This window comes from Xiphophorus maculatus, chromosome 4 (assembly GCF_002775205.1).
Source record: "Xiphophorus maculatus strain JP 163 A chromosome 4, X_maculatus-5.0-male, whole genome shotgun sequence".
NCBI lineage: Eukaryota > Metazoa > Chordata > Actinopteri > Cyprinodontiformes > Poeciliidae > Xiphophorus > Xiphophorus maculatus.
This window is the reverse complement of record NC_036446.1, coordinates 27,001,589-27,025,295: the sequence shown is the minus strand read 5'-3', so window position 1 is coordinate 27,025,295 and position 23,707 is coordinate 27,001,589. Positions and strand designations below refer to the sequence as shown.

General features: G+C 38.3%; 3 protein-coding genes across 3 annotated transcripts in view; 2 read left to right on the top strand and 1 right to left on the bottom strand.

Moving 5' to 3' along the window:
- Positions 1-9,761, bottom strand: part of cd276 (CD276 molecule) — an 87,337-nt gene extending 77,576 nt beyond the window's left edge. The window contains exon 1 of the mRNA XM_023331775.1: positions 9,520-9,761. The gene's annotated coding sequence lies outside the window, so the exon portion shown is untranslated. The remainder of the gene's footprint in view (positions 1-9,519) is intronic.
- An 863-nt stretch (positions 9,762-10,624) lies between these two features.
- On the top strand, positions 10,625-14,623 carry ubl7 (ubiquitin like 7). Its single transcript, XM_005815378.3, has 11 exons — positions 10,625-10,693; positions 11,078-11,269; positions 11,395-11,514; positions 11,631-11,716; positions 12,120-12,204; positions 12,272-12,329; positions 12,419-12,552; positions 13,558-13,607; positions 13,693-13,869; positions 13,987-14,100; positions 14,231-14,623. Exons 2-11 carry the CDS (start codon positions 11,095-11,097, stop codon positions 14,369-14,371), a joined length of 1,140 nt encoding a protein of 379 aa, XP_005815435.1. The 5' UTR covers positions 10,625-10,693; positions 11,078-11,094; the 3' UTR covers positions 14,372-14,623.
- A 4,531-nt stretch (positions 14,624-19,154) lies between these two features.
- psma4 (proteasome subunit alpha 4) lies at positions 19,155-22,914 on the top strand. Its single transcript, XM_014475070.2, has 9 exons — positions 19,155-19,263; positions 19,687-19,712; positions 19,812-19,854; positions 20,310-20,472; positions 20,599-20,676; positions 20,789-20,877; positions 20,975-21,105; positions 22,414-22,537; positions 22,678-22,914. Exons 2-9 carry the CDS (start codon positions 19,710-19,712, stop codon positions 22,830-22,832), a joined length of 786 nt encoding a protein of 261 aa, XP_014330556.2. The 5' UTR covers positions 19,155-19,263; positions 19,687-19,709; the 3' UTR covers positions 22,833-22,914.
- Positions 22,915-23,707: the final 793 nt, after the last annotated feature.

The following is a 23,707-nucleotide window of genomic DNA, read 5'->3' as shown; positions in this document are numbered from 1 at the left end:
TATAAAATACTATGAGAAAATCTTCACTGTGATTTTTTTTTCTCCCCGAGATAAGAGGTCATCATTTAACAAAGAGAGAGCAAAAACACTGTGGATATCTCAGTTGTTCTTCTTTCTCAAGTGCATTACATTGTACAGGTACATCTCAAATAAAATGAGGAAATTATGACTCCCAATTTTTTTCTGTCACTCCTTTCAGATATTAAAACTCATAAATTACATAGCTTCATTGCGCATGGAGTGAAATATTTGCAGACTTTATTTCTTGTAATTTTTATGATTATGGCTCTCAGATAATGAAAACCCAAAAATCAGTCTCTCAGAAAATTAGAATCGTCCCCAACATCAATAAAAAGGACATTTTAGGCTTCTGAAAAATATTTTCATTTTTATGTACTTAGTATTTGGTTGAGCCAAATAATTCCTGCATGACTTGCAGGAATTACAAATTCAATGTGGCGTAGCCTAGAGGAGATCGCCCTGACTGTGCTGAGGTGTTCAGGAATTCCGGGCGGCTATGATAGTGACCTGACCTCGCTCCTCTTCCTTTTGACAATGAGTCAGGAATAAAATTTCTTATCTAAATGTCAACATGTTACAATTACCGCACAATTTTAAAAGATTTTTTAAAATCTTTTGTAAAAATGGAAAGAATATACACCGTGTTCCAAATTATTATGCAAGTGATATTTTCTCAGATTTTCTTAAATGCAAATGATGCTCAGTATAATGTTCAAGTCATGAACTATTACAGTATAAATCAAATTTTACTGAACAAAGCTCCCCATGAGAACAGTATTTTTTTTTCAAAAATAAGAAACTCAAAATGAACTGTTTCAAATTATTATGCACAGCAGATTTTCTAAACATTTTATAGATTATGAAGAACTGCAAACGGTCATTCTTTGAATGTGCAGCATTAAGTGGTCACATGAACTAAAATCAAAAGCTATTTCAATCAAAAACATCTCAACAGACCGAGTTACATGTTAACATAGGACCTACTTTGATATCACCTGCATAATTCTTGATCCATTGAACTTGTGAGTTTGTGGAAAGTTTCTGCTTGAATTTCTTTGCAGGATGTCTGAAAACCTTCCCAGAGCTGCTGGTTGGATATGAACTGCATTAAACCCTCAGATCTTCTGCTTGAGGAAACTCCAAAGGTTCTCAATAGAGTTGAGGTCAGAGGTCAGAGGAGGATGGTAACCACACCATGAGTTTCTCCCTTTTGTACCCATAGCAGCCAATGACACAGTGGTATTCCTTGCAGCATGAGATGCTGCATTGTCATGATGAAGATGATTTTGCTACGGAAGGTGCATCTCTTGTTTTTGAACCATGAAAGAAAGTGACCAGTCAGTAAGTCCATATACTTTGCTGAGGTTATTTTCACACCTTCAGGGTCTCTGAAGGGGCCGACCAATGATTCTCTCCCCATGATGTCGGCCCAAAGCATGACTCCACCACCTCCTTGCTGACGTCACAGCCGTGTTGGGATGTGGTGGCCATCCACCACCAATCCACTACTGCGTCCATCTGGACCATCCAGGGTTGCACAGCAGTCATCAGTGAACAAGTCTGTTTGAAAATCAATCTTCATGTACGGCTGGGCCCACTGAGACCGTTTCTGCTTGTGAGCTCTGGTTAGGGGCCCAATAGCAGGTTGATGCACCACAAGCCTCTGGAGGATCCTCCACCTTGAGGTTCCAGAGGCTCCAGCAGCTTCAAATAACTGTTTGCTGCTTTGTAAGGACATTTTAAGAGCTGCTCTCTTAATCCGATGAATGTGACTAACAGAAACCTTCCTCATTCTGCCTTTATCTGTACAAACCCATCTTTGTTCTGAATCAGCCACAAATCTCTTCACAGTACAATAACGCTTCAGTTTTCATTAAATATCTAATGTTTTCATACCTTGTCATACGGCACTACACTATCTGATGATTTTCGTCAGCAGAGATCCTTTCTCTTTCCCATATTGCTTGAAACCTGTGGCCTCCTTAATAATGTGGAACATCCTTCTTAAGTAGATTTCCTTTAATTGAGCTCACCATACAAACTAATCAACCAGCTCTCTGAAATTAATTATAGTGATTCAAAGAGCCCTGACACACAATACCATCTATAAATTTAATAACACAACAAAAACTTTCATCTTTATGACACTTAAATCCAATTTGCATAATAATTTGGAACACGGTGTAAATACACTCGTCCTTAACATGCATTCAAGATTGATTTTGAACTTTTAAAGATGCATTTTAAATGTTTTTTTCATCAAAGTGTGATTATAAAGAGCACAACTTCAACACATTTTAAAAACATGAATTTGGGGTACAAGTGTTAATTAAATTTAAGTTTTCTCTAGTGGGGATGTGGAAATTACTGTAGATCCAAAAAAATTTTTTTAACATTTGCAGGTTTGCCTTATTAAGATAAGGGCAATCCAGTCTGTTTTTTCTTTTAGGCACAATTTAAAAAGGAGGGGAAGGAAATGTCTATTCTCAGCTATAAGAACAGGATTTGGTTTACTTTCTTTGAAAATGCTTGCTGTATTCATCCAGGTTTAATAAATTAATTAAAAGCACACTGGAATCCACAAAAGTCTGTTCTAACGTAAAACTCACTGGATAAGATGTTGGGCTATTTACTACAAACTAAAAGAGAATGGAACACCTTGGACAGCCGTAGGACAGCTTAATAAAAATGAAAAAAAAGACTAAACACAAATCGTTTGACTTTATCTCCAAGAGGTTTTAACTTGGACAGAACAGAGTGGGCCAGCACAGAAGAGATCACAAAATATAATTGAAGAAAGTTAAGAAATAGATAAAACGAGCTGACATTAAACTTCTAGACCCCAACTTTATTAAAAGTTTTTGGGTTTCACCTAAAAACTGAGTGTGTCAGAAAAGAAATCAAATGAAATACTTAGGCAGAATCACACAAGGACATTGTTAGTGGGAGCAAAAAGCATTTGGTTTGCTTAGCAACCATGAACCAACTATTATTGTGCATGTGTATGTACAAAGTTTAATTTTGGGTAATGGGGAAAATCCACATTAAAACTTATGCACCTACCTGCTGTTTGTTAGTTATTTGTCGTATAATCATCCCACATGAGGACTATTAAACAGAAACGAAACTCTGATCAAGACAAAAAAAAATAGAGAGCATTCAATATTAAGGCCAGGCAAAATTAAATATCAGCGTAGCTTAAACAGCCTATTTTTGAGTAAGTAAAAAATACAGGAATCTCTCGAAGGAGAAAAAATAAAAAGCAACATATTTTTAGCACCAAAAAAACTTGCAGCATTAACACAAATACATTTCTTTAATTTCTTTGTACATAAAGAATTACATGTCAGCTTGTTTCGTATAAGATGAGAGCCACCCAGCAGCTGCTATAACCACTGTCTGCTTGGGATGGTGCCCAACGCGCTGCCTGGTGGATATTCCGCTTATCAGCTATTATGGCTTGGTGCTATGAATCATTTCAGCTCTGTAGCTCCACCCCATGGTTCACCCAAAGGATTTTCCATGCGTCTCTTTTTATAGCTTCAGCAGAAAGGATGTGGGCTGAAATTTGGGCTCGGCATTCAGTTTCCATCACAGCTTTGCTTGCCGTTTGTTCAACAAAGGCCCAGACAGAAGGACAAGTAGAAATGTTTGTAAGATTTAAAAAAAAAAAAAAACTCCACCACAGAGAGGTTGGGAAAAGGTTCATTGAGCTGAGATTCAGAAGAGGGAATAAACAGTCAATGACAGAAAAGGGCAGATGCATACCACAATTATCCTGAGCAGAAATCTGCCAGCAGCACGAACCACAGAGTCTGACTCAGGCTGGCCAGACAGCAGGAAGCCAACAAAGGGGTTTTCACTGAATGAGTCAAGCACTTTGCGTCTTTGCCGCCACCTTGCCAGCGTGCGTCCTCTATCCTCCCTTTCATTTCACCACTCACCTCAGTGGAAGTGATTAAAAATAGCTGAATCAACTCACACTAGTGGAAAACTCGAAGAAAGACAGGTCAGTATTTAGGATCAGGGAAGATAGTCGCTATCGCTGCTGTACGCCGATGTGTCAAAACCATGACCAGCTTGCAGGGATGTTACCGGCGGTAGCTTATAATGGAGCCATTTAAAGCCCATTACGTCTGAGAGGAAAGAAGTCGCTGGAAGACTGTGACATCCTGAAAGTGTGGCTTCCTTTCCGAGAATGGCTGTCAGCGCATGAGTCATAATCATCCATGTATTTCATTTTGTCACAATGTAAAGGACTATTAAACTTTATATGGAGGTCAAAAAAAGACAAACGCTTTTTTGGGGGAGTTTACACAGATCATTAAGATTTAAAGTAATGCCGTGTCACCCCAGTAGGCTTTAGGGAAATTTTGCTGAGGGCTAGGTATCTTCCAACAGTTTGGTATCTATGCTTCTCTTTAGTCCACTCCTTTTTCCCCCCAATACAGACATAATGAATATGGCTTGCGTTCAGGGCAGTGGCATATGAGTTGCTTCACAGCCAAGCTCCTTAAACTGTTCAAAACTATCGACCCGGTGAAGACACGGACGCTTCTAACCCGCAAAACGAGCACTTTAAACTGGCACCAACATTTAATGAGCCCTCAGGATGACTCGGGTCATTTGGTATATTACTTTGTCAGATTATACATTAGGCCAGTGGTCCCCAAACTACGGCCCGCCTCCACATTTGGTCCGGCCCCCTGAACAATACCAGAGTATTTTCATATATGTGCATTTTTATTTGATAAGTTGGACTTTTGCAATAAAATGTTCCTTAGTAATGAACTTTATTTATTATTAACTATTAGTTAGTAACTATTTTATACATGCATATAATTGACCCTAACCCTTTTTTTATGTGGAGAACCCAGTGTTATTTGGTTATTATTTATTTCATAAATAGTGTTATTTCCTGACTTTTGTTCTCTGAAGAATCCAGAAAAGGTTATTTGATTGTGCTTTCTGAAAAACAATACATTTTTATGTTTAGCACTCTTACAATCGTCACACTTTTTCTGTAACAAACTGACCCCGGCCCCCTATCAGAGAAGGGACAAGTTATGTGGCCCTCACAGGAGAAAGTTTGGGGACCCCTGCATTAGGCCATCAAAATGAAAGGAAGAGCTCCATAAATTTGAAAGGAGTATCTAATCGGAAGAGTTGCGTAACAAAGAAAACTTTAAATAAAGCTACGCAAAGGAGGGGAGTTTATATTTAGCACAAATGGATTACTGTTGATCGAGTCTATCACAGAGCTAATTGGTTGATCACAGACTGAAACATTGTAATTTTTAAACTGTGTTTTTTCCCCCAAATACAGTTTGAGAGCCATTGCTGCAGTGATTTTAAGAGTACATGGGCCGAGGCCTTTCTTGTGTTTTGTTGATTTCACTCTGTAAAACTTATTATTTTCCATATGTTTCTGCATGTGTGTGCATAAATATATTATTTTTGCCTTAAGAAGTAATCATACATACATAATATATCATTGAAAATGTGCACAATTCATCAAGTTAAAGGTAAAATCTTCTTCTGTATGTAATAGAGCAAAACAAAGTAGGTAATATCGGTGAAAATCGATAAATCGGTACCGGTTTCCTTAATTTTACGATACTTACATGTGAAACCAATTTTATGCCCCAGTCTTATCTACCTCCGCACAGGTATGAAAATCAACCAATTTAGAAACTTTTTAGACAAAAAAATCTGCATTGGTCAAATCTGGAATCAGCAGATCAGGCATTTTAATTATTGGTGATTGGCAAGAGGACAGAAAACTGCAATTGGTGCAACCCTAGTAAAAAATTATTCATGTACTGACACTCTTCTAATGTCATACCCCTAAATTAAATCTAGTCAGATGAACTGCCTTCAGAAATCACAGAAATAGTGAAGAGATGGTGCTTAAAAGCTTCAGGAACGGCTCAAGGATGAAAAATTAACAATAACCAAAGCAGGATAGACTCATAAAACAGCAACCCAAACTTTGACATTTCATAAAGCGGGGTATCATCATCTAATTAAACTGCCAGGCTGAAGAGAATGAGAATTATTTTTAGAAACAGATAAGACAGCTTTGGAAGCTCTAGAGGAGTTGCTCAAATCCACTGCTCAGGTGGGAAATATCAGCTGTGCAATCAACAAGCCATTGAAAGAAAGACAGGAGAAGTCACAAGCCACAAAGAAAATGTAAAGGAAGGGGAAAGTTAACTTCTTGGTAAACATGAAAAAGATTATATTTATGGGTAGTTTTTCTTCAGCAGGGACACCGAAAGCGGTCAAAGTAGGATGGATAATGGACAAAGGTAGTAAAGGGGAAAAGACCTGAGACAATGAACCTAAACATAAAGCTATAGGAATGGTTTAGATACATGGTTCTCAAACAGTGGTACAGTATACTTACCACTGGTGACTTTTAGTGTATGTCTTTGTATCAGATATTTAATTTCAAGCTCATAAGCCATGAAACAGAAAATAGGTAAATAATCGAAACCCAATGATCTTTACTTCACACACAAATAAAGTACAGTGGAGAATATGTTAAGAAGAGATGATCAGAAGCAGTAATAAGTGTCAGTATAAGTGGCAACAGCACCAAAAATATTTTAACCATGTCCTAGTTGCCAGCAATTACAAAGATTTGCCAATGCCTAACACAATGACCAGACTAATTAAACACAGGTTGCATCTGTTTATTTGTGTGAAAGAGTCCCTGAGGTACAAACTCCCAGAAGTTCAAATAAATGCTTGTTATCACTCCTTCCCCAACGTTTTAAACACTTGGCAGCCATATTGAATTTTGAGATCAAAGTTATTGAGTATTCTCTTCACTGTAGGTAACTGAATAATTTAGTAATTAGCGAGGTTATGAAAAGTATGAGAACCACTGGTTTTGATCAATATATATACACAAGTACATGCTGTGTGTGTCTGTTTTGGATAAGGTAGTGTTATACTGTAGCCAAGAGCCTTACTTCCTAATTTACAAAGAATCAGAGCAAAGATTGAAAGAAAATACTCGAATTACTATTTTAAAAATGGATTCAACTTTAACAGCATGCCGACTATTAACCAAAGAGATCATATCATAAGCAGGTGTTACTGATCACATGAATGCTTTCTTTTTATTTGACCTATTTTTTGGTATATTTCATTAAAATAAAAAAAACATATTTCCCAAGAGAGACCCGGCAGCAGTGGTGGGAAGTAACGAAGTACAAGTACTTCGTTACTGTACTTAAGTACAATTTTCGTGTATCTGTACTTTACTTAAGTAGATTTAATAATGGATACTTTCTACTTTTACTCCACTACATTTAACAGTAAGTATCTGTACTTTCTACTTCACTACATTTCTATATAGCGTTTCGTTACTCGTTACATCCAAGACGCATTTCAGTTTTTTGATTTGTTCGTTAGTTTGAAAGTATCCAATGGCAAGAGCAGAATCAGTCTGCTGAACCAATCCCAAGCGGGAAATAACCATTAGGCCCCTCCCTCAAGAAGAGCAGCACAGTACGCAGGACCTGCAGAATCATTAACTCCCAGAATGGAGTCCAAGGATAGTCATCCTCCAGAAGACCTGCCCCACCCATGGCCTTATTTAAAAGATTTCTTTGAAATAACTGGGTCAAAAAACGCTTCCTGGAGATTCCAATGCCGCCTTTGCCTTCCCCGAAAGCATGAAATTCTATCTTTCAAAAATTCACCATCAAATTTGAAAAAACATATTGAGGTAAGTTAAGTTGCTAAACGCTATCGATATTAAATTAATTTGTGTTAGTGAAGTTTTATGTAATCTTAGCAAGCTTTTTGTTGAACTCGACTGCAGTAAATAAATACGATTACTGTATATTGTTATAAGCTAGCATGAACTTGCAAGTAACAGCATTGCTCATTAAAATGGTACATTACTGATTTATTAAAACTAAATACGATAGGTACACTTAATGACATTATATAAGCCGTTAGGTATTATGGTTGGCAAGTACTTTTACTTTTAATACTTAAGTAGTTTTAAAAGCTTGTACTTTCTTACTTTTACTTAAGTAAAATAATAATGTGGTACTTTGACTTTTACTTGAGTAAATTTTTGTCTGTGTATTTGTACTTTTACTTAAGTACATTGTATGAGTACTTTCTCCACCACTGCCCGGCAGAGACAGGCAGCAGAGCAGCAACTAGTTAGCAGGAGTTCACCAATAAATCGGCCAGTCGATACATCTTTCCCAATGACAGAACCGCCCACCAGTTCACGACTGCATGCGTGTTTAACAATAGTCATCTCAATGTTGTCAACCTAGTGACTTTGTCGATATATTTAGCAACATTTCAGAACCAGTCAAAATCGGAGTCGGCAGGTCAGGATTTTAAAGATGGACCAGAAAACTACAATCAGTTCACCCCTACTAGTGCTGTTTTAAAATGAGAGTAGCATGAAAGTTCTTGACCTTTGCCAACTATTTTATGTGTATCTGTCCGTACACATAAAGACACAGTATATGCCTTTTTTATGCACAACATAAAAGTAAAAATCAACATTTGTTATAATAGTTCTATTAAGAAAGCAGTCTGGTTGATAGATCTGTAAAACTACTCACAACACATTTTTGTTCTTCCTTAACAAGCATGTAAACATTTGGTGTTGCAAGACTGATAATTGCTTACACAGCACATGGGGGGGAAAATGAAGTCACGTTTTTCTGTTATACATATTAGTAACAAGTGAAAATACTTGTTGAGGGAGTGTCTGGAATGTTCTAACCACTGCCTGAATTAAATGGGGAATTAAGGAATTGGTAGAGAAACGAATGCTAGTGGTATGAGTGAGTTAAAGGGTAAAGAAAAATGGGACTCAGCCTGAAGAGACGAGAAAATAGAAACTAGTATTGCTCCAGTTCATCAATGGTTTTGCTCAGCATCTCTTTGAACTACCTTCCTTATCTTTTCATTTATCCTCTGGGTTTCATGTCTCTTTTTATCGTTTGTATCCCTTTCTTTATGTGCTTGCTTGTTCACGAATAAACAGTTTTCTTTCTGATTTTGTCGCGTCTTGCTTTTTAAGAAAATCTTTTTTTCTTTTTTTGTTGCTGCCTTAAACAACCTTTTTGTGGATAAATGCAGTGGGTAGTTTTTGCCGAACGGGGGCGCAGCGTGTTCTAGTTAACTTTAGCTTATTAGCTCTTTTTAAACAGTATCCTGTGCTTTGAACTTTGTTTGAAGTGGAAAAAAAACCCCGGACTAAGCCTGGCGTTGGAGCCTGTGAATAGAGCTACTGAGCTTATGAGAGGCTCCGTCTTTCTTCAAGTTTTCACGGTTCCATTTGCGCCACAGCCGGCGCTGCGTTTACTTCCAAAATAACCAAAGTTTACGGTTATTTATTGTGTGTCTTAAGCAAACAGGGTGGGGGGTAAACTCCCTGTTCGTTTGTTTTTATTTAGCTCGCACACATTTCATGCGTGGTGTTTTAGAAAGACGAAAGTTAAAACTCACCGGCCGTCCAGCGGTGGTGGCTCTCTCCTCTGCCCAAACGATGTTATTTTCCAGAGCAGTTCATTCCTCTCACAACAAAGCACCGCTAGAAAACGCAGCCCGCGCACTTTGACTTGGACGGCAGATAAAATTACAGGGGTTTTTATCTGTCGGGTTGTTTCATTGATTTGGGGGGCTTCTCTTGGAAGAAACCACTCCTTGCTGCTTTGTCCAGCGGTGATGTCATGCGGAGGCTCCGCTGTACCGACACCCCTTCACTCGTTAACCGTTTAGTGAACACGGCCTGCAAGGCAGCAGGTCTAAAAGAAACAAGACATTCATTAAAAACTAACGACAATTACAGATAGATAAAGCCATGCAAAATCATCATGTTAGTGAATTTATAATTCACTAATAAATTCACTCAAGCCATGTGTGTGATACGGAATGCAGCAACATTTGTAAACTTAAAAATAATAATAATAATAAATGTTTAAATATATGTATATGTATTCCAGCTTTATTGAAATGACAGGATGCTTCTCTCTAGTACAGTACAATCCCCCATTGCAGGTGTTTAAATAATCTCGCGTTGATTTAATATATAACAGTAGCGGCTCAGATATAATAAAAATATTACTTTATTACTGAATCATAAATACAGGACACATTTAGTTAAATTCCCTTGTCTGTATTTTATTTAGTTATCATCTGAAATAATCTTTACAATATTCCTTTCTGCAATATTGCTTTATGATATTACCTTAAATAATACAATTTTGAATTACCATAATACAATTATAATTCAATTCTGTGTGACTGAAAATAAAGAAGTACTTGTTCTTTTAAAGTACTTTGAAACGGGACTTGTTGTGAATTGGTGCTCCTGAATTGAACATTTTAAAATAATACAAACAAAATGAACAAAATTAGATTCATAACACCACGTAAAAAGAATAATTTAAATCTAGATAGATAGATAGATAGATAGATAGATAGATAGATAGATAGATAGATAGATAGATAGATAGATAGATAGATAGATAGATAGATAGATAGATAGATAGATAGATAGATAGATTTTTGCGTTTGCAACGACGTAAATAGACTTTCCTTTGTTCACGTGGCCGAAGTGAACGTAGCACAGGTCACGTGGCAGAAACCCGGAAGTAAGTGTCTGTAAACAAGAAAACGGGTGAGTGTGCATTTGTTTCACTGTAGCTCACAGATGTAGATTTAAAAGCCGCTGCGCATGACTTGTGATGATCTGTTATAAACAGAAAAACGCAAAAAACAAATCATACCTTACGAAACCTTCATTTGTACGTCTTAAAATCGTTTCTTTGTGTAGCGCCTAAGCATCAGCTAGCATCAGTGGTTCAGCTGTTTTGCTAGCACAACTTTTCATTTATAAATGAACAGTTTAGTCAAAAGCAATGCGAAATGGCAACGTTTTACTTTGCTCTGACAGCCATTCAGGTTGCCAGAGCAACCTGAATGGTTAAGTATAGGATTATCTGATGTGTCTTCAGAGCTTGTCATCTGCTAATCTGCGTTGTGGTTGTATGTTGGGTTACAGCCGTGCAGGTCAAAAAGATGACCTCTTCAGATTGGCACCTGTCGTTAAAACTGGTGGATCAGCCCAAATCCACCTTCCACTTTCCGGAGATGATGCCCGGGGACGTCCCGCCAGGAGGATACAGAGTGGCCACGTTAAAGCAGCTCGTAGCAGCCCAGCTTCCAGACTCGGTCCCAGATCCTGAGCTAATAGGTCTGTCAGTAGAATGAATAAATAAACTGTGAATATCTTCGTTTTCTGGGCTTCCCTGACCGGAAGTAAGGGTTTACAACACTATCGCATGTGTAAATTACACCTGAAGTGTCCCGTCTGTCCAGAGCTGGTTCATTGCGGGAGGAAACTGAAGGATGATCTTACACTGGATGCATGTGGAGTTCAGCCAGGTTCCACCTTACACATTCTCAAGAAGACGTGGCCGGAGCCAGAGGGCAATCCAGGTGTGTGGATATTGCCTCGATAATGAACAGTGCCTAATCCCTATTGTAAATTACCCAGAAGATCTGATTGTGAAGGGGTGTGTGGGGTGTGTGTGTGTGTGTGATCTCTTCTACAGAGCCTGTTAACAGAGCAACAGCAGCCAGAGAGTTTAGAGTGTTTCACGCTGCACTTCATTCACTCAACTCTGCCTATAGAGACTCGGTGAGTAGATTTCCACAAATACTGGATCAGCTACATGTTTTTTGTCCCGATATTTCATTTTGGTTTTTCTATTGAGGTTTCATGTAATGGAGTAACAAAAAGGAGCGCATAATTGCAAAATGAAAGAAAAATATAAATACAATTCTATATATTTTTAAATGTTCCACGAATAAAACAAAAAGCAATTGTGGTTTAACTTTGAATTTAGCGCCATTTACTCCAGTACCCTTTAATTAAGCGTCTTACTTGTTCGTAATTTGATCTAAATATAAAATAGAGCTATTTGGTGAAGAAGAATGGGCAAAAACTCCCATCCCTTTTGCTAATCTATCACTAAACATCCTTATATTAAATGTTGAATATTAGCTGATGTTGATGTCTGTTTCTTTTCTTCTGCTCTGAGGTTTATAAAATGCTGACAAACAAAGAGTCTCTGGATCAGATCATCGTAGCCACTCCCGGGCTCAGGTCGGACCCGGTTGGTCTAGGTAAGACTCGGCAGAACCCCACAAGACATTTATAGCTCTGCATCTTATCGCAACTTGTAACATTCAGGAGTGCTTCAAGACAAAGATCTCTTTGTACAGTTCACCGACCCCAACATGCTGGACATGTGAGTATGACTCTTAGCTTTATTTTTATTTTTTTTCCAGGTGTCATGTGACAAATAATATGACACTCGCAGTGCTATTTCTGCTGCAGATTAATCAGTTCACATCCGGCCCTGGTCAACGCCATCATCCTGGTCCTGCATTCGGTGGCCGGCAGTATGCCGGCCCAGTCCAGTGCCGGCTCCTCCCGAAATGTTTCTGCCAATTCTTACAGTGATATGCCAGGTGAGCCATGAGCTTGATATGTGTAAAAAAAAATACATCTTTTTTTTTCTTAATGAATACAGTAACGTTTTCACTGAAAGCTAATAATTGTTGTGTATGTTGAAGTAGTCTAGAATTAGCAAGGCTGCAGATAACGATTATTTTAGTAACCAATTAGTCTGACGACTAATCGATTATTTGGATTTAGAAATTGACGCATTCTGCCGGTTTTTCATTTAACCACTTCAGTCATCTTTATATAATATTAAAACTACATTGAAAGATTCAAATAAACAAAAAAATTCAATCCATTTTTTAATTTAGAAAATAAACATTTTATTGCCCAGAATCCAGTAACTCAGTGTGATTTAGTACACTTACGCATTTTTTAGCAAAGGATACATCTGCAGTTAAATAATACTTCTGACGTGTATTTGAGTCGGTATTCTCCAGTTAACGATTAATCGATTATTAAACAGGGTGTCCCCAAATCCTTAAAAAGTCTTAAATTGATGTGACTTATATTAAGTCCTTGAAATGTCTCAAAATCTAAGTTGAGACTAAATACATTAATCAAGGGTCTTAAATTTTATCATGGCAGGACAATTTAATTTTGTATATGTAGTTTGTTTTTCTCATGGGACTTTTCTGTTTAGCAAAAGTATTACATTCTGTCACTCGAGGCGGTTGAAGGTACTTTCAATTGTATGCCAACGTACCCTGCTAGTTATTATGGATGAGTACAAATATACTGTCATTTAGCTTAACACCAGAAACTTTCCAGATTTTCTTGATTCCTATGCTTGATTATGATCCAGCAGGTTCCCACAACCTTCCCTTATGTTTACAGTTTTTTAATTCTTAAATTTCATTCAAGGTAGCATTAAAAAGGTCTTAAATTGGACTCTCTGAAACCTGCAGATACCCTGCTAAATTAGTCAACGATTATTTCAGTAATCGACTCGTCACGAATAATCCGATTAATCGTTTCATCCCTAAAAATGAGTCGGATCTCTTTTCTGGCAGGCGGCTTCATGTTCGAAGGCATGTCAGATGACGAGGAGGAATTCCACTCGGTAAGTCTTTTCTCACACCTCGTATAAAGACAAGATATTGTAATGGATACGGATGTGGGCTGATTATTCGAGCGTGTTTCAACAGGGGAGTCCGGCAGGTCCCTCCAGCCGAGCCGGGCTCCCAGCAGGAATGCGCCCCGTCTCTCTGGGCCACAGCGGAGCGACGGGGCCTCGGCCGATAACGCAGAGCGAGCTCGCGACAGCTCTGGCCCTGGCCAGCACACCCGACAGCAGCGCCGTTACCCCGACATCGGCGAGTCAGGTTAGACAGCGAAAACTGACCTGGATTTACTGCCTCTTATTTATCAAGGGGAGAATACTCCTTCCTGCAAAAATCTGGCAGCTTTGCAACTCTGTTCTATCTTTTTCTTTGATTAAGATGGACCCCTCCAGTGGCGCAGCCCCGATGCCAGCTGGCACACCAGTCAGTAATGATCTCTTCAGCCAGGCTCTGCAGCAAGCTCTGCAGGCCACCAACATGTCTGCTCTACAGGTGAGCTAACCCACAGCGTGCTCATTTCTTCTAGGTGATAATGAGAAACAAAATGTTAACCAGGTGGCGTTTGGATAAAAGGTTAGTCTTTCTGAACACGTTTTTTTTTTTTCTCCTCTTGCTTTGCCAGGGCCGTTGGCAGTCCCAGCTGCAGCAGCTCAGGGACATGGGGATCCAGGACGAGGAGCTGATGCTGAGGGCGCTGCAGGCCACAGATGGCGATATCCAGGCTGCCTTGGAGCTCATATTTGCTGGAGGCCCCGGACTCTAAGCCCTTACCTCCCACCCGGACCCCCTACGGACAGAACCCATAGTAGAGGAGAGAGCAGGAAAACATCTGGCTCACCTGACTGCCAGCAAATGAGGACATTTACGACTTGCACTGTGTGGTTGTTGTTGCACCATTTGGTTTTAATTAGCGGTTCAAATTACGCTCCACAGATTGTATAAACTGATGTTCGTGTTGATTTGATGGATCATTTCTACAAATGTGAGTGAGCTACAATAAAACTGTTTAAAACTATCTATGCCTTATCATATTTAAAGGATTTTATGTACATTTAATTTTTTTTTAAGCTTCGTATCATGTTTTTATGTTATGCTGTCATCAAAAACATACTTGGAGGGTTGCTTTGATTCTTTCTTGCATGTTGGAAGAATCTTTGAATCTCCCATGGCAACCATTCAGGGATGCCTAAACACTAGCTCTCACAAAGCCCCAACTATTTCCACAAAGCTCCTTCTTAGCGCTGCAGTCTCCAAATCAAGCTTCAGCCCCACACAGCTGCCTTCGCCCCCTGAGCCCTCCCCTCTCAGCTCCTCCAGACTAGCATCTGCAGCAATTGGCAAACACCTGGTGGATCTGCACATCTGCTTCTTAATCCAACACTCCTAAGAATGGCTATAAACAGCATAATAGAGGAGCGTTGCCATGACATCAGAGAGGGTAGGAGCTTCTTAAAGAGACACTGTGAAGTCAAATGACTTCTCTTCTAATATATACTGTACATCATTTTTATAACAACTGAAGGTAATATAGTTACTTGATTGTGCTGTAAAATTGCACTGTGTGCCTGGAAAATACATAATACAGCCAAGCACCCCTTTAAATATTCTTGAGACTTTCTTTTTGTGTGGCCTTAAAGTCTTGAAAAGCAAATAACAGGCAGTATTTGGCATTTCTTTACAAAAATGTTTAATTATTCAACATATAGCAAAAGAACATGACCTGTTCATGTCCAGTTAAGGCCAAAATGATAGATATTCCTGGCAGATTGAAATTTATTTTTCATTCAACCAAGTAATGTTTTTCTGGGCCAAAACACAGAGAAGACTTTTTTTTTAAAAAAATATACAAAACAGTGATGTGTCAAGATGTTACTTGCTTCAATAATAAACCTATGTTTTCTTAAATGGAAAATGTTTGGTGCAGCAGCAAGTATGTTTGTGTTTTTTTTCTTTTCATTTTATATCATTTCATTATAACATCCAGCAGCTTCTTACTCAGGCTAATAAGGGTTTGATTACTGATTAATCAGAAGCTTGTAGATAACGTTCAATGTGCCATTTAACTTTAAAAATATATAAAAGTTGATTCCTCCCCCGCACGCACCAACCAAAAAGACAGCTTTTTTCATTCTTGTATTATCTGTGACGAGGTCTTATTCACTGATTAAAAAAAAAACACAGCTTGCAATAATTTTGGACTTCACTGTAGATTATAAAAGAAAATGGCAGCTAAGCCTAATTCTGGACCTGTGCTGGGAACACTGAACTGAATATTTGTGTAGTATATCATTTATTGTAAATTCTCTTGTCATTCAACAGAAGTAAAATTATTTCAGCAGGTTGTTTATCTAACATTGCTTTTATAATAAGCTGTAATGTGTATTTTGTTGTGGTTTAAAAGATTTTTGTAAACGTCTTACACTTGCGGTACATTGAGCTCAACATGATTTGAGTCCTAAAATGGATTCACTCATGTTGTCCTCCAATATGTCCACTAGATGGCAGTATAGTACTTTACCCAACCAGGTCAGTCTTTGTCTCCGAAATTAGGAGCAACATTAGATATGATATTACAAGAAACATTTGCTAATTCACTGACTCTGATATGTCATGTTGGGAAATAATACATAATTTAGCCCTTTGGTGAGCAAAACATCCGTCCGTCCATCCATCCATCTTCTTCCTCTTATCCGGGGTCGGGTCGCGGGGGTCGCAGCTTAAGAAGGGAGGCCCAGACTTCCCTCTCCCCGGCCATTTGTTCCAGCTCCTCTGAGGGAATCCCAAGGCGTTCCAAGGCCAGCCAAGAAATATAGTCCCTCCAGCGTGTCCTGGGTCTTCCCCGGGGCCTCCTCCCGGTGGGACGTGCCCAGAACACCTCACCAGGGAGGCGTCCAGGAGGCATCCTGACCAGATGCCTGAGCCACCTCAACTGGCTCCTCTCGATGTGAAGGAGCAGCGGCTCTACTCTGAGACCCTCCTGGTCCACTATTACACCGCTATTACGCAGCTTCAATATCTCACATAATATCGCTACCAACATGCTCTACTTAACACCCAAGTAATTAATCTGTTGTTTTACGGGTTTGTTTATTAAGGACGACTGTTGACAGACAAGATATGAGAGCAATAATGAGCATCTCCATTAATAAACAGCCATTGCTGCACTGGATTCTCTTTGACCTGCTTCAAAATAAATATTTACAACCACGCACAAACTAATTATACCACTTTAGCTCACTTCTAGCACACAAACAATATTTGATTTATTTCAAACAGGTTTTTAAAAACAAGAAAAAAAATCATGTATACATAAACAAAATAATTGGCTTACCACTCCTTTTCTGTTTGAAAGGGAGTAGGAAGAACACTTATTTAATCCTATCCCTTATCTCAATTTAATGACTTACTTACAATGCCCTAATTATCAAAAATTTGTAACTGAAACCATGTTTTAATATTCATGTTCCTGTTCGATATACTGTGCTAAAGAGCCAACAAATAAACTATATTACATGGACAAAATGGTTACAAACTAACTCATAAGACAAAAAAAAAATAATCTATGGAAACATAATAGTAATAATGGCAATTTAAATAACAATCAGACATACAGCCATAGAATAATTAGCAACTCCTTGCCAACGTACACAGATAAATTCTTCTTAATATCCAGGATATTTAACGTTGTCCCCGATTTTTTATTTAATCAAGGATAATGCTTAACTTTATCCTTGATGTTTAACATTATTGCCAATGTTTAGCAAATGTCAAAGTTCATCTCCAGAATAGTTTCCTTTTGCGGTAAACATTGGATATAAAGTTAAACATTCCAGATACATAGCAATAATGACAATTTAACCTTAAACATCCAGGACGATGTTAAGCACTGGAAATAAAATTTTAAAAAAATTGGGGACAGCGTTAAACATCCTGGACAACTTTAAAAACTGGAGATAACATTGAGGACAACAATGTCCCCGATGTTTAATATCGTCTCTTTTTCTGTCATCTCAAAAGAATCTTCATGTCGAATCTCCATATTCAAAGACAAACTCCCAGGATTTTCTGGTTTTATTCATTTTTATTTTAACAAATTGTGAGATTATCGCAGCCTGTGGGGTTTTTTTTTCCCTGACTGGGAGCGAGAAAGAAAGCAGCCTGTGGAATGTGACAGGTAGCCAATCAGAAATCGCGGTGACGTAAGAACGGAAGGGAATCAAAAACAGTTGACATGGCAACTGAGAGTCCGGTGGACATCGGAGGTGATATGTGGAAATGTTTATTACTATGTGTAAAGGTCATTTTTATACATGTTTATTATATGTGGTTATGTTTATTCAGTTAAAAATGTTAACTACAAACAAACATGACTCACCTCCAAATCATAGTGCAGCAAATAGAGCGGCTGCTGCCGCCGTCTTTTTATCAAACGGCTTTTCTTTTTTTATCGCTTAAAATGAATCCACAAACTGTCACTGCTGCTCATCCGTCGTCCGTGTTTGATTATTCTAAATTCATCTATGGTATGTTGGGGGTTTTACTGGATTTTCTTCTGGAATCGGGATGTTCGTGAGTGGAGTCGGTCCGTGTGGTGTGTTGCTCCTAACCACTGCCGTAACGCTCTCTGACTCTGGTCGCTATGGTAACATTTACATATCCCTTCAAAATAAGATACAGAATCAATGTTGGCGCGCAAGACGTAACCGAGAGAATCCGGTTAAAGGATTTTCAAAATAAACGATCCTCCAGACTCAAATAATACATGAAGCGGAAATATTTAATTATGTCTTGCGCGGCCCGGTACCAATTGGTCCACGGACCTGTACCGGTCCGCGGCCCGGGGGTTGGAGGCCACTGGTTTAGATTACATTAGTAAGTGTTAGACCCTCCCATTAATTTGAGTTATTAAGAACACACCGGGTGATTGATGGAGGTTTATTGTTTTGGGCGAAATGTCCGGTGTGATGTAAAATTATATTTTGACCAATTTTTGAACTTGAAACGTCATTAAGTTAACTTTCGTTTTCAACTAAGTTGTAAGAGATTTTTTTGTAATTATTTTTGTTGTTATTTTTACAAGAAATGATCCCGGATGACCGACCTATCTCTAAGGGAGAGCCCATTTACCTTATAGAGGAAACCCATTTCCGCCACTTGCATCTGCGTGAGAAAAAGAGTTCTGAGAAAAATATACTGGATCAAAATGTCCTTAGACATAAAATGAGTGGAGAAAAAAATTAAAATAAAAGATTTTCCTCCTTTCCCTCAGAAAGTCGTGAACTTTGTTATGTGTTTATATAAAGTGTTGAAGTTTATTGATTACAATTTGATATAACGTCATCATAACGCTGAAAAGTTTATTTATTTATTTATTTATTTATTTATTTATTTATTTATTTATTTATTTATTTATTTATTTAACTATTTATTTGTTGTTTTTCTGAGTGGACATTGCAACCAGTAGAGCTCTGCATCACTGCGGGTGCGATGATGCAGAGCCGGCGATTGATCGGTCCTCCTGCTGACAGGTGGCGCTGCTGAGCCGCGACGTCCCTACCGCAGAACGCCGGTGTCAGAAGGAGGAAACTGCAAACTGAAAGTGTTGGATTTCCAAGCCTAAGCAAAAGTACGCCAACTTTGAGGATTTCACTAAAGGTAATAATAAGTCGGTGCCTGCCTTTGCGTCTCAATATGTTAATTTTGACAACCGCCAGCATAGTTGTTCTGTAAATTACGCTTATACCGTAGACGTTTACACATTTAAAACAGCCAGTTAGCTGGCTAAGACATTAGCATGCTTCGATAATGCAGATTCATTCTGTTGCACTCGTTAGCTACTCGCTAGCTGCCAGTGGATGTTATAAGACGGATTAGTTTTAAGTATATTTAACGTACTCAAGAGTCACAAGTGCACGTTTTTGTTTAAAAATATTAAAATATTACGTGTTTTTACTTCCTACATGCGCAATATCTGCAATATTAGATTAATGTTGAGGGATGTTTTAGCATTCGCCATCATTTTTTGTCCCTGATCTCTGCTGCTTAAAACCTGTCCTGTTCTCTGTCCTGTTTTGTCAGGATATTTCCGGTGACCAGGAAAAATGGTTCGTAGCTACGTTGCTTTTTACATTCAAAATGTCACATATATGTAAAGCATATCTAATGAGTCTTTACTTATTTAATGAATGGTTGTTGTGGTTTAGTCACGCAGATATGACTCCCGGACAACCATCTTTTCACCTGAAGGCAAGTTGTGTTCCTTTTTTTGTAAAGGGTTTAGAATAGATTTATTGCAATTTATGATAATTATTGTGTTGGTTGATGAGTTTTAGACCTAGTGGTGTGGGTTATCGTAGTATTTGATCCATCGATCACCAATCAGAGAAAAATTGACAACCCCATTGATTGATCTACTGATCAATCCACTCCTTATTATTAGTGTATTCGGTTACTAAGGAAATTGTACAAAGAAATTATTTGTGTAAATTTCTGAACACTATTTTAAATATTAGAAACACAATATTCAGCACAGCAACAATCAAGGTTTTAATTATTTCTGTGTGGAAAATTTAGATTTGACTAGGACATTTTAGTTCTGGGGTCTTCCTTAACCTATCGTATGTTAGCTAGATGATCTAGAAACTCTGTTATGGAGTAGCTTTATCTCAGTATTTTAATGTAATTTACCCTATACTTTGCAGGGCGTCTGTACCAGGTGGAGTACGCCATGGAAGCAATCGGTCACGCCGGAACGTGCCTCGGGATTCTCGCAAATGACGGAGTGCTGTTAGCAGCTGAGAGACGCAACATCCACAAACTGCTTGATGAGGTTTTCTTCTCTGAGAAGATCTACAAGCTCAACGAGTAAGAAAAACACACTGACTCCCATTTTTACAAAAAAAAAAAAACAACCAACTGCTAATTCTGTTTTTTTTTTTTTTTTTTTATGGTTTTCTTGGAGGAAAGCTAATTATTTGTGTATTCTTTCAGGGATATGGCTTGCAGTGTTGCTGGGATCACATCAGATGCTAACGTACTCACAAATGAGCTGCGACTTATTGCACAGAGGTCAGCGTCGACCATAAAAAATGTTGCAAAGCTGCCAGTGATTGATTCAAAAAGCTGAATACTGAACAAGCTGCTTCTTTAATCGTACCTAACCTGTTTCAATTCTCTCCAGATATTTATTGCAGTACCAGGAGCCGATTCCTTGCGAACAGCTGGTCACAGCTCTGTGTGACATAAAGCAAGCCTACACACAGTTTGGAGGTGAGATATTCAGGTTACTGAAGGAGATGTGGATCTGACCCAGTATAAAGTTGACTTTAGTGAACTACTGGATCACCGGCGCTTGGTGTCTCGACAGGTAAGAGACCGTTTGGCGTCTCTTTGCTGTACATGGGCTGGGACAAACACTACGGCTTCCAGTTATACCAGAGCGACCCAAGCGGTAACTACGGAGGCTGGAAGGCGACCTGTATCGGCAACAACAGTGCTGTAAGTTAAGCCTGTTGCAATAAATCAATTAATCTTGTGATAAATTTAAACAAGCTCAATAATTTCCACTTGCATGGTTTATTGATTTTTCTTTTCTCTTTCTACTAAAAACTGGATGACAAAAGTCTTCGGTCTGGTTCATTGGTCTCAACTAACCCCTTTTTTGATGAACAATTTTGTTTTCAGAGACTTCATAATTCCTTTGATATGTTGTATCCTTTATTTATTTTGGGTATTTAACATTTCTTCCAGTTCCAGTGTTAAATCTTCATTAGAATTTAAAGTTTATTTATCTTTGAGAGGGCGTACTTGCATTATTTTTCCGCTACAATTACGTTACTTGAAAATGGATACAAAACCACAATGTTACTATTTATTGCAATAACTTCTAGTACAATTTATTGTCCAGTACAATTTATCGTGACAAGTCTGCTGTAAGTCTGAAATTTCTGCTGAACGTCGATGAGAGGAGCGCAACCTCAGTTATAACCATCAGTGTTAGTGCACTAGATGTATTTTAATTGTTGGTGATTAAATTCCTACGGATTTCCATTATAAAGTGAAGGTTTCAGCTAGGGATGCAAAGTCATCGATTAATGAGTTAATCTTACTTTGATTTTTATTGATCGACTAACTATTAATTGATTTTTTAAAAAAGCGTGTTTTCTCTTTTATCAAGCGGGCCGACATCTTTCTGTAACATAAATGGCTAAATGTTTTAGACTCTGCTGACGCTGCTCTGTCATGCAGCACCTCGGCTGAATAAGCTCTGTTGAAACTTAAGGAGCTCATAGAGTGTATGTATTTATAAAAACAGAACCACATAAAGTGCGTTTTCCATCCTACACCAGACTCCATTTGGACTGTTTCTGTTTAGTCTTTAATTCTGTAGCAACTGGTTCTGCTTAAGGATTACGCTTAAGGTGGTGCCGTCTGCTGGATGGCGGCGAAACTACTACAAGAAGGTTTAAGCAAATGTTATGAGTTAATCAAAGTCTGAACTAATTATGATCTATTAAACCAATATTAAGTCAATAAGTGGAACATTGTCCATTTGATGTGTATTGATGATTTTGATGGTGGCACTCATCCAAACGTTTGCTGGCATTCTGAATTATTGCCTGTGTGGTGTTTTTGTGACTTTGTATTTTTGTGTTTTTATGATGTGAAGCACTTTGAACTGCCTTATTCCTGAAATGTGCCACACAAATAAGCTTGATTGATTGGCACCCCTAAAAATGGGGTTAATCTTTTCATCTGATTGTTTTTCCCTTGCATGCGATTTAATTGTGTTTATCTTGGTTTCAGGCTGCTGTTTCTATGCTGAAGCAGGACTACAAAGAAGGAGAGATGACTCTGCCCTCTGCCCTGGCTTTGGCTGTCAAAGTCCTCAACAAAACAATGGACGTCAGCAAGCTCTCAGCAGAGAAAGGTGAGATCCAGAGACACTAACTCACTACTTATAACAGGTTTATTTAAAATTGAAATAAAATCCGATAAACTATGGAATTCATGAATAGAAAAATTCTCTGAACACCGTGACATAGCTCTTTGTCGCCCCGACTCTTGCAGTTGAGATCGCCACCCTGACGCGAGAAGATGGCAAAACAAGAATCAAGGTGCTGAAGCAGAAGGAAGTGGAGGAACTCATCAAAAAGCACGAGGCAGAAGAGGCCAAAGCCGAAAAGGACAAAAAGGAGAAGGAGCAGAAAGAGAAAGATAAATAAGAAGAAAGCAAAGAATGTTCCTCCATTGTCTCATCAAATCCTGTATTGTTTTTGTCTTTTACAATAAATGCTTGGAAATTAATAGATGTGTTTATATTTGAGCTGTTAGCTGAAACCCAGGAATTTGACGGTTGAAGTGTGGGGAAAGCTATAATATATACACCACACACATCACACTTACTGGCTCCCCTGACTAGAGCTTGTAATACATGAAATGTTACCAAAAGCAATATCAGGCATTGATTGTTCTTTTTTTTAAATGAAAAGCCAATGTTTCGGAGTGCATTTCTATTTTGATATATATGTTGAGCTGTTGAAGCAAAATGAGTAATTTTAAGTTTATTTTAAAATTTTGATGATGCCAACCACTCTTGATATAAAAGCCCTCTGAGCATTTCGAAGGGAGACATGCCCTCAGTATCACAGATAATCCGCCATACTCATTGTTGTTATTGTTATTTATGCAATGCCTAGGGAGAATTTAGAGAGACCAATTAACCTGACAGTCATGTTTTTGGACTGTGGGAGGAAGCCGGAGTACCCAGAGAGAACCCACGCATGCACAGGGAGAACATGCGGGAATTGAACCCAGGACCTTGTTGCTGCAAGGTAACAGTGCTACCAACTGCGCCACTGTGCAGCCCCCCTAAAAAAAGGTAGGCATTATTTAAAAAAAATTTACATTGATTTTATTATTTCACGTCATTGACTACATTCAAGGTTGTTTTTTTTTCTTTTCCATTTCAGATTGAGATATTAAGACAATAAAATTCAAATTTGTCTGAAGATTTTCTACAGGCTTACCAGGGATGCTGTTAAGCGTGAAAGATGGTGCTTTTTTTTCTAACCTGGAGAGTTAAAAACAAATCTATGAA

Excerpts from the sequence above, each read along its gene's own strand:
- ubl7 (XM_005815378.3), top strand. The coding sequence starts at position 11,095 with ATGACCTCTTCAGATTGGCACCTGTCGTTAAAACTGGTGGATCAGCCC. Across the intron at positions 11,515-11,630 it reads GGAGCCAGAGGGCAATCCAG|AGCCTGTTAACAGAGCAACA; the intron begins GTGTGTGGATAT and ends TCTCTTCTACAG. Across the intron at positions 12,553-13,557 it reads TTCTTACAGTGATATGCCAG|GCGGCTTCATGTTCGAAGGC; the intron begins GTGAGCCATGAG and ends CTTTTCTGGCAG.
- psma4 (XM_014475070.2), top strand. Across the intron at positions 20,473-20,598 it reads AAGATCTACAAGCTCAACGA|GGATATGGCTTGCAGTGTTG; the intron begins GTAAGAAAAACA and ends GTATTCTTTCAG. Across the intron at positions 21,106-22,413 it reads GTATCGGCAACAACAGTGCT|GCTGCTGTTTCTATGCTGAA; the intron begins GTAAGTTAAGCC and ends TCTTGGTTTCAG.